The 15,465-nt window shown below is 30.1% G+C and overlaps 1 protein-coding gene across 2 annotated transcripts; it reads left to right on the forward strand.

Moving 5' to 3' along the window:
• Positions 1–9,014: 9,014 nt before the first annotated feature.
• Positions 9,015–14,901, forward strand: LOC130718639 (uncharacterized). 2 transcript variants are annotated; one of them, XR_009012748.1, is made up of 7 exons: positions 9,015–9,419; positions 10,074–10,291; positions 10,375–10,606; positions 10,788–10,873; positions 11,372–11,463; positions 11,701–12,142; positions 13,152–14,901. XR_009012748.1 is itself a non-coding variant. In XM_057569256.1 (6 exons), exons 1-6 carry the CDS (start codon positions 9,306–9,308, stop codon positions 11,967–11,969), a joined length of 1,011 nt encoding a protein of 336 aa, XP_057425239.1. In that variant the 5' UTR covers positions 9,015–9,305; the 3' UTR covers positions 11,970–12,198. The 2 variants fall into 2 exon arrangements, 1 of the variants encoding a protein (XP_057425239.1); XM_057569256.1 differs by lacking the exon at positions 13,152–14,901 and having other exon boundaries at positions 11,701–12,198.
• The last annotated feature ends 564 nt before the right edge of the window (positions 14,902–15,465 follow it).

Genomic DNA, 15,465 nt, shown 5'->3' on the forward strand with positions numbered 1-15,465 from the left:
TGCCTTGCACAACTCCAACCGTCGCTCCATGTCCTTGTCCCCAATTTGCAATCATCACTAATTGAACCCTAGCAGAGTTAGGTTTAGAGACCTTCATCGTGTTTAATATATGTAAAATTAGTATAATTATTTTTTTGTCTTTAACAAGTGTGAATCCATTCGGGAAATGTAACAAACAAAGAAATTATTTGTTACATGATGATGAAGATCTTTTTTTGGTTACATAATGATGAAGAATAAATAGTGACTTTGGTTATTTTGTATTATTTTTAATTTTAATTAAATATGTGGAAATGAAAATTTAATTAAAAATAACGTGGATAAAGCCACGTCAGCTCCGGCATGCCACTCAGCAAGCTTGTCGGAGCTTCTCCCTCCGACGAGGACTAAATACAAACTTGCTACAATCGTGGGGACGAGAATCACAAAATATTATGGCGAGGGACTAAACGCAAACAATCTTACAAAGACAGAGACCAATTTGATGATTAACCCGACGAGGCCCTAATTAATGTAATTCATAAGATAAATGATCATTAATAACTAATTTATTAATATAGAGTTTTTTTTTAGAACAAAAAGAATGCATTAATATGAAAGTAGCAACGAGAACAATCCTCTCATGTAGATTGTCTAAGGAACAAAAGAAAAAGGACCCAGAAATAATCAATATAGTTCAGAGTCCTAAAAAACCCATGTGCTAATTGGTGAAAAGAGAAGCTAGTGAAAGAGCCTCATTAAAACCTCCAAAGGGGAAAACCCAGTGGGAAAAAACCCAAAGGAGGAAAAAGAGTGCTCAAGAAAAAGCCTTCACCAAAGCAATTACACAATCTGGGCACTACAGAAAATACGGACTACCATTGTACATATAGCATTATGCAGCAAAAGAGAACCAGGATCCTCAGATATAGCAAAAACAATTTACCCAAGCAAATTTAAATTACATGCTTATGACAAAAGAGCTTCTCACCGGAATAACAATTGAAACCTTCACTTGAAATTTATTAATATAGAGTTCAAGTCAACTTTACTTATACTCCCTCCGTTCCAAAATGTAAGTTGTTTTAGAATTTGTACTATATTCCGAAATATAAGTTGTTTTGCAAAACCAATGCATTTTTTCTCTTTCTTCCTTATATACCCTTATTTAATATTATATCTCTTAATTACCACCTTCAATTTTCACATATCACAAGTCTCACTATCCACTTAATCAATAATAACATTTCTCTCTCCTTAATATAAACAACTTTAAATAGGGGTATTTCAATCAAAATATTTATGAATTAATGAACTCTTAAATAATGTGCACAACCTAAAACAACTTATATTTTGGAACGGAGGGAGTAGTAAATAAAAAATATTATTATTGAAAAAATTTAATAACTACATCCCCTGTTCTTTATTAATCATCCGAAAAGAGAAGAAACACACATAATACGAAGTGCAAGTTATTTTGTTAGTATTGTGAAAAATATTTTTTGTTTTCATTTTTTACTCTTTATAATGTATTTTATCTTTTCTCATTGATTGTTTCAGTAAGGGCATAACTTGAAAAACATCAATTAATGCTCTCTTAAAATTCTAAGTGGATAAATATAAAGGAACAAAAAAATTCTTTAAAGTGGATAGTTAATTAATAAGGAACAATGAAAACTAATGGGGTTTTAAATAATAATTAATGTAATTAATAAGATAAAGGATAACTAAAAACTAACTAATTAATATAAAGTTCAAGTCAACTTTACTTATAGTAAATAATAAATATTGTATTTAACATTTTAAAATACTTTTATGAAAATATATGAGTTAATTTGATTTTATAAATTTTTTATGTAAATAATATTACCTATTTTTGTTATAATTCTTTATTTATTTTAAACTCAGCATGTCTCCTCTCTTTGCCTTTATTTTAGTTTCTCTCCTATTCTTTCCAGTGCTATCCGTTACATTTCACTTCTCAATTGTCATCATTATTGGGGGAATAAAATCACCCATAGTCAAAACTAGAGAAATCACAAACGCTCAATCAAGTCTAAATGATGTAACTTTATTTTATTTTTATTAAACTAGTGCTTTTTTACCCGCGCGTTGCACGGGGAATATGTCTATTGTATTTGATACATCGATTCATATTTTAAATTATAAATATTTAAGATGCTAAGAATATAAGAATAATCATAATAAAGATGTAGATATTTAAAGAGCACAAATTTTGAAAAACACAGAAGTTAAAAACCAAAAGCTTTAATTTTTGCATATGTGAGGTATAACTGAATTTTGTTTGTGAAGATGTATACTCGTGTTGCATAAAGGGTAATGCTTTTGTGTTTTAGATATATAACAATACATAAATATATAATTATTTTTTAAATTATTAAAAATACACTTAAGTTATAGAAAATGATTTTTTTTTAACTCGTACAAATTTTCATTTTCATGTAAAATGTTTCTCCCCGTGAGATCTCGTAACTCTAATTTGTTAGCACTAATAAATTCAGGTCATAATTTTATAGTACATATGTATTAATATTTTGTATTCCTCTTACTTTTCTTATTATCAAATTATTATAGTTATATACTTATATAAATATACACTCTTAAAATTTTGAAAATAATACTAAAGTTAATTATATTAAATTTATTATATTAAAATAATATCAATTAATTAGTTTAGAATATAATGATTGTATAAAAAAAGTATAATGATATTTTTATATAAAACAAAATCTCACGTAGATAGCATTATAGTACTTTAAAATTAAAACATACAATTGAAAATTATACGCAAATACAAACAACAACCGCTTTTAGGTTTCAGAGCAGACTTAAATGCAAATCATCTTACTCAATGGATTCTCATTTATCAGAGAAACAAGATCTTATAAATTTCATAAATCAATATAGAAGGGGAAATTATAGTGTTTTTTTACCCGCGCGTTGCACGGGGAATATGTCTATCGTATTTGATACATCAATTAATTATTTGATTATTTAAAATATATTAAACAACATATGAAATAGAAGGGTCTCAAATGCTAAGCAAAGTGGACCAAAAGACTTGTCATCTAAGCCTGATTGAGATCAAGATGAAATCGTTTCACATTCTTCATAAACATGAAAACAATGACACAAATAATAGATATAAGGAATCACCAATAAAGCAAACGATAAACACATATTATGGAAAAAAAAGTATGTGATAGTAACACTAATCAGGATTGTAAAAGATAAATCATAAAGTATGACATCATTTTGTGTTTACACCAAGTCATCCAAGTTTGAGTCAATATTGCAAGGTACCTACAAAATTTATGAAATATATCGGAATTTTTTTTTTGGTTTGTTTGCTCTATCCTGTTTTCTTTCCGGCACTTTCTAGGTTTTCCTATCTTTCTGTCTTTGGATTTCTTCTGTTTGGTTTTTGTCTGGCTCGATCTTTGGGTGTACTTTCGGGTTTTATCCGCCGGTGTTGGTTGGTTTGTATTTCCTGCTTAAGAGTTTGCTCTCAAGCCTTTTGATATTATATATATATATATATATATATATATATATATATATCTTTCAAAAAAAAAAGTTTGACTTTTTAATTAGTAGTTTGTCAACACTACTTTAGTTGCATATAATAATAAAATGTGTAAGAAATATATATTGATTCGTCTACTTGAAATTTGTCTTCTAAAGGAGAAGATCCGAAATATATAGGGAGTTTATGATCTTTTATAGTATATCAAGTAACAATTTTGTGTCTAAGGGTGACGACTGTCCTATTACCACAACGTGATTCCACCCTTAGTACATTCATTAAAAAATTATTCTTTTTTTGAAAATGGAAGAAATAGCACGTGATTCTTTTTCAAAAAATTCAACGTGTCAATACATTAGATAACAACTGTGATTCTGTTACATATTTAATTTTAAAAAAAAGTGATTATTAAACAATAGATGAAATAGAAGAGTCTGAAATGCTAAGGAAAGTGGACAAAAAAGAATCACCAATAAAGTAGATGATAAATACATATTAATCATGGAAAAAAAAGAACGTGATAGTAGCACAAATCTGAATTGTGAAAGATAAATCATAAAGTATGACCTCATTTTTTTTATTTCAAGTCATCCATGTTTGAGCCAATATTGCAGGGTGCCTACAAAATTTAAGATATATATCAGACTTTGTACATACTTGTTTTAATCAATAAAGAATTATTTCATTGTAAGGGAAAATAGAACGAACCTTAAACCGACAATAATATTTTTGCATCAGATGTTCATCAACTTATAAGATGCCATAGACATCATGTTAACAATGAAATAAAGTTAGGTCACTTAGAAGTCAGTTTGTATTAAAAAAACTATTAAGATAAAAAATTAAACTAACCACTCATATGTTCTCAAAAACTTCTTGGTAGACAACATTGCGCTTGGAGTTTGAAACTACCACTTGTTTATCCCCTAGTGTTTTTTACCCGTGCGTTGCACGGCAAATTGATTGTTGGAGTTGACATTAATAAAAAATATAACAAAATGTGATGAGTATAGAGAAATACGTGTGGTATAGAGTAAATTATATAAGTTGTTTGTATGAGAGCTGTGATAGTAGAGAAAGAATGACGTAGATTCTCTCCCATCGTTGGGTTAAATAGAGAATAAGAGAGGGAATTAGTTTGCCATGAATCGACATTTAAATAAAAATAAAAATATCAAAATATAAAAACAATGATAGGCTTAATAAATTAATAAGATTACTCTCTCCCAATAACCAAAAAATTAATAAGATTACAATTGGAAAGCTAAAAAAATTGATCAAACTTTGTTCTATGTCTACTCAAAATGAGAAGATTGAAAAAATACATTGGACCCACAAAATCTGCCTCCTTTATCTCTCATCCCTTGCCAATCAAACACACTAACTCTTATCTCTCTCTCCTCTATTTCTCTCTTCTCTTTCACTACCATATCAAACAAAGCATTAGAGAACCTAGTTGAATAGTTTACCAAGGCTATAACAAAATGGCATAGGAGTTCTTGGAAAATAATTTTAAAATTTCTTTAATTTATTTTTCAAATCTGATCCAATATAGCTTTTGTTTGAAAGTAACATATCCACTTCATTAGCATTCTTTGTGTGCAATCACCCTCCTCTCTCTCTCTGTCTCTCTATTCTCCTGCCTACAACTCATTTCCTTCTTCTAGCTTCTCATACCTTATTTCAAGTAGTGTCTTGATTTCTTTAAGGCATTTGATTCAAATTAGCCTAATTGAACCAACCAAAACACATAAAGAATAAAATTAAAAACAGACACATAAGTAGCTTCAAACCAATACATTAATCTTATGAATCAAATGCTAGACATAAAAAACTTTTAACTAAAATGATTCATTCTCCTACCTCAGAAATTAAAAGCATTAAGCCACATGCTTTTCCTTCCCAAACTCTATCTCGAGCCTTTAATGTACTTCAACAATTCTTCTCTAATTTTTTTTGAAATCTCCTGCATTCTTCATTCCTTAGCATAGTCTGAGAAAACAAATCATAATATATCTTAGATCAAGAAAATCATTTCAACCTACAATATTATATCAAGAAACTGATTTTGGAGCAACACGCGTAGGTAGATTGGCGGAACCATCACCTATAACCCGAGTCAAAATAAGATTAGACATAAACAAAACTATGCAAAGAAGGAATTTGAAGAGGAAAAGGAAGAATGCTCACCACTTTTTCCGGCCAGCTCTCCAATTGAGTCATGAAACGTGACAAAGAGGGGAGTCGAAGCCATCATTATAAATTTAGTAAGGAGTAGTAGTAAATCTTCTTTCAAAATATAATTTATTTAAATCTTAGATAATTAGGGAAAATCTTTTAAAATTCAGGTTTCAAGATAAAATAGCACAACATAAGAGAGGCTATCTAACAAATTGACAATAAAAACAAAACAAAATCTTTAAAAAATATTTAATAAAAATACGATAAAAATTCGGATTTTTTTTAGAGTATTAATTATTTTAAGATAAAAATAAACAACCTAAATCCTAATTGATTTATACTCTAAAAATAACTCTAAAATAGAATAAAATATTTCCTGTAGAATCACATACAAAGGAGAATCAGAAAACATAAAAAACAAATCAAAATATTGCAAAATTCCATATAGAATATAAAATGGACTCACCATCCATGGCTTCCAAAGAATCTCTTTTGGTGGAATATCTATAAAAAAAACCTGAAGAAAAGAATTTGAAATTAGCATGGCAAGTGATGAACGAAATTGACCTTGAAGTAAAACATGAGTGAATGAAAGTTAAAGGTAAAGTAAAATAAAATTGAAAAAAACCATAACATATTATGCAAGCAAAGGAAGAAAATAATTTGAAACCTCCATCTGCAACCTTCCCAATCAGTCCAAGGCAGCAAATCGGAGGGATGCGATTGCAAGTCGATGACAAAGTGGTTCCGTTGAGAGATGAGACGATTTTGTGGGGGTGGTTCCGTTCAGTGGAGAGATGAGATGAAAATTGCATGGAGGAGATGAATTCCATGGAGGAGATAGTGGAGGTAAGCAGGGTTTTAAGAGGGTTTTTGCTGATGGGATGTATTATTGATTTAAATCACTTATCACAGATTTTATATTAAGATAAAATCATGAAATAAACAACATAAATCCTAATCAAATCTAAAATTAAAAAATGTACCAAATAAATATAGATAAAAACTATCAAAATCTAGCAAATCACAATAAAAACTCATAAAATCAGGAATTAATTAAAAATCCGAAAATTCAATAAAAATACCATAAAAAATAATAATAATATAAATTAAGATAAAATACAGAAATAAACAACATAAATCCTAATCAAATCTAAAATTTAAAAATGTACTAAATAAAAATAGATAAAAACTATCAAAATCTAGCAAATCACAATAAAAACTCATAAAATCCGGAATTAATTAAAAATCCGAAAATTCAATAAAAATACCATAAAAATTAATTAATACTCTAAAAATAAATCAAAAATAAATTAAGATAAAATCAAGAAATAAAAAACCTAAATCCTAATCAAATCTAAAATTTAAAAATGTATTTTTTTATTAAGGAGAAATAAGGTAAGGAAAAATCAGGGCATGTGGCAAGTGGGGCCAAAGAGAAAGAGCTTACATGTAAAATATTAGGTGAGAATTAATCTGGGAGCGACACGTCACTAACTTGACATGTGAGAGCGACACGTCATGCTAGAAGTTGTTCTTTTCTAATATATATAAAATTTAAAAATGTTCTAAATAAATATAGATAAAAACTATCAAAATCTTGCAAATCACAATAAAAACTCATAAAATCCGAAATTAATTAAAAATCCAAAAATTCAATAAAAATACCATAAAAAATAATTAATACTCTAAAAATAAATAATAATATAAATTAAGATAAAATACAAAAATAAACAACATAAACCCTAATCAAATCTAAAATTAAAAAATGCACTAAATAAAAATAGATAAAAACTATCAAAATCTAGCAAATCACAATAAAAACTCATAAAATCCGGAATTAATTAAAAATCCGAAAATTCAATAAAAATTAATTAATACTCTAAAAATAAATCAAAAATAAATTAAGATAAAATCAAGAAATAAAAAACCTAAATCCTAATCAAATCTAAAATTTAAAAATGTATTTTTTTATTAAGGAGAAATAAGGTAAGTAAAAATCAGGGCACATGTGGCAAGTTGGGCCAAGGAGAAAGAGCTTACATGTAAAATATTAGGTGAGAATTAATCTGGGAGCGACACGTCACTAACTTGGCATGTGAGAGCGACACGTCATGCTACAAGTTGTTCTTTTCTAATATATATAAAATTTAAAAATGTTCTAAATAAATATAGATAAAAACTATCAAAATCTTGCAAATCACAATAAAAACTCATAAAATCCGAAATTAATTAAAAATCCGAAAATTCAATAAAAATACCATAAAAAATAATTAATACTCTAAAAATAAATAATAATATAAATTAAGATAAAATACAAAAATAAACAACATAAACCCTAATCAAATCTAAAATTTAAAAATGTACTAAATAAAAATAGATAAAAACTATCAAAATCTAGCAAATCACAATAAAAACTCATAAAATCCGGAATTAATTAAAAATCCGAAAATTCAATAAAAATACCATAAAAAGTAATTAATACTCTAAAAATAAATCAAAAATAAATTATGATAAAATCAAGAAATAAAAAACCTAAATCCTAATCAAATCTAAAATTTAAAAATGTATTTTTTTATTAAGGAGAAATAAGGTAAGTAAAAATCAGGGCACATGTGGCAAGTGGGGCCAAGGAGAAAGAGCTTACATGTAAAATATTATGTGAGAATTAATCTGGGAGCGACACGTCACTAACTTGGCCTGTGAGAGCGACACGTCATGCTAGAAGTTGTTCTTTTCTAATATATATAGATTTTTCTTCCTCAAGTTATGATCAATTGATAATTAATATTTCAAATAATTTTAATTTTTACTATAATTCTTAGAAATTGAAGAGTTTTACAATAATAGTTAATGTAATTAATAAGATAAAAGATAATTAATAATTAACTAATTAAATATGAAGTTTAAGTCAACTTTACTTATAGGAATTTTGCAATAATAGTTAATGTAATCAATAAGATAAAGAATCATTAATTACTAACTAATTAATATAAAGTTCAAGTCAACTTTACTTATAGTAAATAATAAATATTATTGTTTAAGATGCATATGAAATAATTAATATTTTCTATTATTTTCATTAACTCTCTTTGTTTTTTCTTTTCCTTTTCTCTCTCAACAAATATTTGTTATTAATTTCTTTCTTTCTCTTTATGTAAACAAAAGCCAGAGACCTTGCGTCACTCTTCTTCTTCACCTGGAGAATTTTTCCACCCATATTAAATGCCTTCCTTCTATAAACAAAAAGGAGATAAAGAAAAGGAGATACGTTATCTTTGTTTATTACTTTTCATTTAAGTGATTCTTCTCTTTTTTTCTCTTCATTCTTCTAATTTATCTCTTTTCCTCTTTGTTGTTGCTACCAATGTCATTCGTAACATTTCACTTCTCAATTTTCATCACCACCCTCTGAATTCACCTGCAAATATAAAACGTAACACAATTGTGAATTTTGATTATTTTTTTTTATGAATTAACAATTCTATACATGTGATTGACCCAGTCTCTCTCTTTTTTCCTTTATGATCAAAAGTGAATTGTTGTGGTGGATTTTTTTCTGTGGATTCTCTTTTTCTGTCACTTTCTCGAAAAAATCATGATGTGTTCATCCTCTGAGTCGTTGTTTTCTCCATCAAGCCCACTCTCGAATGTGGAACAGTTTCTTCTTAGTGTCACTCCTCATGTACCTTCATCCTCACTTTTTCCTAAGGTATCATTTTAATTTTTTATGATTAATTTTTTATTTCATATTCAAGATTCAATTTTTTATCCCTCTGTCATCTACATCCATTCATGTCAGGTTGTCAGCTTTTCAAATGACATTTTATAAATCTATTATTTTATTCACGAGGGTGAAAGTAGGGACTATGATATATATCTCTTATTTTTTGTAAAAGTATTTTTATTTTTATTTTTATTTTTATTTTTTATGATATACTTTTTGGGATTATTTTTACCTTGAAATTATGTGCAGATTGTGCGAAATTGGACAATTATGGATCCAGCCGTGAAAAATTCCGATAACCGGTCGGGATAAATTTTTGCTTTGAAATCTGAATAATGATTTAAATTATTTTTCTATTCAAATTAATTTTGTTTTTTGTGAAAACAATATTTATTGAGATTTTTTTTGTTACAAGAGGAAAACTTTTTCAGGATAATGATTTTTCATTTTGTATTCAAATTAATTATACTTTTGATATCTCATGACATTTGAAATCAATATTCTAGTTTTTAACAAGGAGAGGACAACAAAATCCACTAAATTAGAGAGTACACAAGAGAGTTATGCAAGATGCAAATTTGCAAATGACCAGTTGATTTTTTCCTTACATTTTGTTGCTTCTAATCATGTATTTTACAGAGCTGTGTAAAGGAGCTAAATATCCAATGGTTACCTTTTGGCAAGGACAAAATTGATTACTTCACTCTGAAGGATCTTTGGGAGTGCTATGAAGAATGGAGTGCATGGGGTGTTGGCACACCTGTAATGTTGGAAGATGGTGATACTCTGATTCAATATTACGTCCCATACCTCTCTGCCATCGAAATCTACACCACAAAATCTGTTGTAGCTTCAAGGTAAGAACAAAACAAAAATGTTGCATGCTTATTATGTACTATAATGTGTCAACTAAATGATGAGTCATCTTCATCTCTTCTAGAAACAGGAGGGAGGATGGTGATTCAGTTGAACTTGGCTCTGATTCGTCCTTGAGTGATGATGATATATCTAGATCTTTAAGCAACAATTCAAGTAAAGCTTGGGATGTTTCTTCTTTCAACTCAAGATCTCATCAAGAAGGTTCATGGCCAACAAGGGATATGCTTGGCTACCTTTACTTGCAGTACAATGAGAAATCCTCACCTCGCACGAGGGTTCCATTTCTTCATAAGGTAGCCCTTTCGATATAGATTTATTGAAGTTTATCTACTAGAAAAAGCACTATAAGCTCCAACAAATGCTATTTGATTTGCATCCAAACGAGTTTTAAGTTTTATTGACAAATAATCCAAATTATTGTATTTGTATGTTCTATTACACAGTAGATGTGGCATTATATGTTTCTGGTTTCAGATAAGTGAGCTTGCTCAAAGCTATCCTGCATTGATGACATTGAAGAGTGTGGATATTTCGCCTGCAAGTTGGATGGCTGTTGCTTGGTGAGAAAAATTGATTGTTCTTGTAATACTCACAATTTGTCGTACTTGAAGATTAATTTATTCGTCAACTTGAAGTAGGTTCACCTGCAAAAATTGGACTTAGTTTTACATCTAATTTGTAGATATATCTCTAAAAGAAAGCTGCAAATTTTCAAGTAGCTTATGAGAACTATTATCTAAATTATTTTGGTTAAAGTTTTATCATGTTGCAAACTGATAAGTGAAAAGTTACTGAGATTTTGGTATTATTGAAACATATAAAGCTCATAGTTGATAACTAGTGGCTATTTTTTAAGTTACAGATAGAAAAAGAAAACTTACTTTAAGCTAAATTTAGTTTGCGATTGTGATTTTTAGACAAGTTTGAATATATAACAATGTTTCATAATGATATAGAATATTTGTATTTACTTAGTTCCTGGAAAATGTGAAGTTTATATTGTATTTCATGTAGAACTAGAAAGATATTACACTGAATTGTTCATTGAATTTGGATAGGTACCCCATCTATACAATACCTAATCAGGCAAGTGAGAAGGACACAACAACTTGCTTCCTCACATACCATACCTTATCATCTTCTTTTCAAGGTATCCTTGTGTAAAGATTTATCCTATTTTTCAAGTCATTGTTGAGTACATTTTCTAAAAATTAGAAAATTATATCAAATCATTTGGAGCTCTTTCCATAGCATCTTTTAAGATATGGTTCAAACTTCATAGTTCTTGGCTATGTTTTGGTGGATAGTGTTTCTTGTGCCCTGATCTCATTTTTTAAAATTGGAGCAAGTAAATAGTTTCAAGTTAAGTTCTTATTTGTCACTGCAGATTGCGCGGATAATGGCATAGGGAAAAACATATGTAGTTGTAATTGCTGGGGAAGTGATGAGGGAGACCAATGCAAGGAGCAAGACCATAGCTTCATTTCTCTCACCCCTTTTGGGCTAGCTAGTTACAAACTACAGAGGAACATTTGGTTAAGTTCATCTTTTAACGGTCAAAGGATGTATGACCTATACAGTGCTGCAGACTCGTGGTTGAAGCAGCTCAATGCCCACCACGACGACTTCAACTTTTTCAGGCTGCGATCTGACTAATGAATTGGTTTGTGCTCTTTGCTAACTACCAAATTGTTTTAGTTCGGTAACCTGACTCCGACATCATCAGAAGTTCCCCCAGGAGGTGCTGGAAACATTGAGAAACATTTGAGGCCATATATGAAAAGGATGTATATTAATCCTATGAAGTTTTGTTCATGGGGTCCTCTAAAGTGAGTTTTCCCTTGTCTTTACTTTTTCTGGTTATGAAACTTTCCCAGATAGATGATAGCAGTTTGCAGGGAAATAACTATAATCTCTTTTGTAGTAACTATAGTTTTTACTTTTCTTTAAAGTCTTGATTTTTTGGCTTTTGTATATCCTTCTCTGGGCGGTGGAACTTGATTAGAGTAACGAGTTCTTAAGCCAAATTTTATCAATCAAATGAGCTTTAAGATGCTTCAACCAAACCAAACACGCTAATTTTTTACTATTCATTCACAATCTGTTTATCTTTCACCTCATTTCCATCTTATTTATCTTTGAGTTTATCTATTCATTTCATATCACATCATTTTTCATATATTTTATTTATCTCTTCTATTCTTATCTCTGTTTGGGTGTGGTTGTTTTTGGGGTGTGAACTAAAGTTTTTCCTTAAGGAAGAATTGGGATCACTTTAGGGACGGAGAATGTAATTCTTTTGTTGCAATTGATTGTATCTGGAAGCGAATGAGTGTGGGAACATAATGTGTGTGACATTCCCAACTATGAGTTTTTTTTATTAGGGTGTTATGGTCTATCATGTATGGTTAACAACTTTGTTATATCATTAAAACTGTGTGGGAAGGCATTAGAACCTAGGGTTTTGGGGATAACATTTATGAAGGCAATATCAACTCCTTCATATGACCAATTGTGTATTATTTTTCAATTTCTTTCCTTGCCCCTATAATTTTATTCTTACCCTTTAACCTTTCTTTGTAACTCGACATACTTCTCATGAGTCGTGATTATATATAGTGCTTATGTGCTTTTCACAAAAGTAAGTGAATTTCGAAAATGAAAAAAGATAGTCATGTCCCTTATTGGATTTTCCACTTATTTTAGGTTAACTGGCCTAGTTTTATTTGAAACCCTTTGTCGTTTTATCATTTGATGACAAAATTGGAGTTTTCTTGGTAGTTAAATGAAATTTTCATAAGCTCCATTCATGTCATTTTTGCTTGTTTATTGGTGCAGACATGATTTTTACTATGTTGATGCACAGAGCTTTTATGAAGGAGCCTGGTCTGATTTACAAGGGTGACATCAATGTACGCCCTAATGCAGACATAAAAAGACGATCCTACTTTGAAGCCCATGATATCGTATGGAATCTTGGGTATCCTGACACTGTTAAGTTATGTTGGAACCCTGATGACCCAAGCTTCTTAAATCGGCTGAAATCTTTTTTGTGGGGACAACCACGCCTTTGAATTGGCAAACAAAAGAAACAGCGTGAGGCTTGTAGCAGACGTGAGGGATACGAACCAAATTCCTGGTGTTGCTGCTAATGAACAAGGAAACAATGTTCATGACAGGTAATGAAGCAAGGTTGCTTGTAGGAATAATAAGACTGCATCATTGATGAAAGTATCGGGGGTTCAATTCAATGAAAACAAGAAGGAGAGGAATGTGGAAGTGGATAATGGAGTTAAATGACTTTTTCATTAGCTCCATTCATGTCATTTTTGCTTGTTTGGATCACAGACATGAGTCTTACTTTGTTGATTCACTACAAAGGAGCTTTTCCAAAGGAGCTCGATTTGATTTACAAGGGGTAACATCAATGTTCACCTTAATGCAGACATTGATTTACAGACGTGAGGGATGCAAACCAAATTCCTGGTGTTGCTGCTAATGAACAAGGAAACAATTTTCATGGCAGGTAATGAAGCGAGGTTGCTTGTAGGAATGATAAGACTGCATCATTGATGAAAGTATCGGGGGTTCAATTCAATGAAAACAAGAAGGAGAGGAATGTGGAAGTGGATAATGGACTTAAATGACTTTTTCATTAGCTCCATTCATGTCATTTTTGCTTGTTTGGATCGCAGACATGAGTCTTACTTTGTTGATTCACTACAGAGGAGTTTTTCCAAAGGAGCTCGATTTGATTTACAAGGGGTAAAATCAATGTTCACCCTAATGCAGACATAAGGGGTGTGAACCAAATACCTGGTGTGGATGCTAATGAAGGGGTTGAACAGGGAAACAATGTTCATCATAATGAAGCAAGCTCGCTTGTAGGAATGATAAGATTGCATCATCGATGAAAGTATCGGGGGGTGCAATTCAAAGGCATAAAGAAGCAGAGGGTGATATTTAATGACATCAAGAAGGATGAATGTGGAAGTGTGTGATGGATTTGATATTGGGGAGTGTATATGAGGTGGAAACAACCCTACTGAAGATTGAAACTGGAGCCAGTGTTTGCAAAGAGGCTTTTTTGTCTTATCGGCAAAAAAAGCAAAAGGAAAGAACTTCTGCACTAGTGAATATCACCGAAGAAGCATATAGTGGAGGAGGTAAAAAAATGAGGGTGTTCAAATTGAAATGCCTGTTATAGAAAGCATTAATAGCAGCAGGCTGGGAAAGCTCTTGTAGAGTTCGAGTAAGCTGCAAACTCAATAATGAATAAGTTGAAGTCAAGTAACAATGTCAAGTTATATGAAACCAGTGATGATACATGAACAAAATACTCAGTTATCACAGTGTGTCATGTATGGAAGGCAAGAAAGATTTGCAAGAGAAATAACATAATGGGATGCATCAAAGCAATACAATTTATTGTAGAGTTACAATGTTGCATTGAGGACGGCTTGTGAGAAGAACAATATAAAGTGCAGTTGGACAAGCCCTACAACAAGTGTCAGATGAAAATTACATAATTCTGCAACAAATATGAAGAACTTTTGGATGCTCGTATGGATAGTAACCATATATGAAATATCTCCAAAATAAGTTTGGTTCTATTTGCTATTGAAAATCCTTTTATAGAAATGATTTCTTTTAATTATCTCTTTAAAGAAAAATATGTTCTTATTTGATAGCATAGCTTTTGTAGAATAAATCTGACACTTAAATAAGAGTATAATACTAAAATAGAAGTTGATTGACTCCCTACTCTTACTAAAGTAACCTTTCCTGATTTTGTTGATTGATCTTCTACGTTTTAGTTAAAGTTTGGTTATTAATTTTCTCATATTGCAAAGGTGTTCAATTATTTTTCATTATGGTCTCAAAGATCAATAACCTACATGTGCTATGAATTGTTTTTCCAATTTTTGAGTATGTTGTCTGTCGTAACATGGATGAAAAATATACTTGCTCATATGGCCTACTAAGATCTTAGATTTTACTTTTCAGCCTTCTAGATGATGTTGAGAAGAGACCTTTCTTAAAATGACGTGTCAAGTTTTCAATTCTTGTTACATTTTCCTTTTCCTCTCATTATCTGATGAACATATATTTGTTTTGAGCTTTACATTGTCGTTTGACCTAATTTAAAAAA

The sequence above is a fragment of the Lotus japonicus genome, chromosome 5 (assembly GCF_012489685.1).
Source record: "Lotus japonicus ecotype B-129 chromosome 5, LjGifu_v1.2".
NCBI classification, from domain to species: domain Eukaryota; kingdom Viridiplantae; phylum Streptophyta; class Magnoliopsida; order Fabales; family Fabaceae; genus Lotus; species Lotus japonicus.

Bases quoted from the DNA above. Each gene is read 5' to 3' on its own strand.
- LOC130718639 (XM_057569256.1), top strand. From the start codon at position 9,306: ATGATGTGTTCATCCTCTGAGTCGTTGTTTTCTCCATCAAGCCCACTC. The intron at 10,607-10,787 runs GTAGCCCTTTCG...TTCTGGTTTCAG, and splicing joins GGGTTCCATTTCTTCATAAG to ATAAGTGAGCTTGCTCAAAG. The intron at 10,874-11,371 runs GTGAGAAAAATT...GAATTTGGATAG, and splicing joins AGTTGGATGGCTGTTGCTTG to GTACCCCATCTATACAATAC.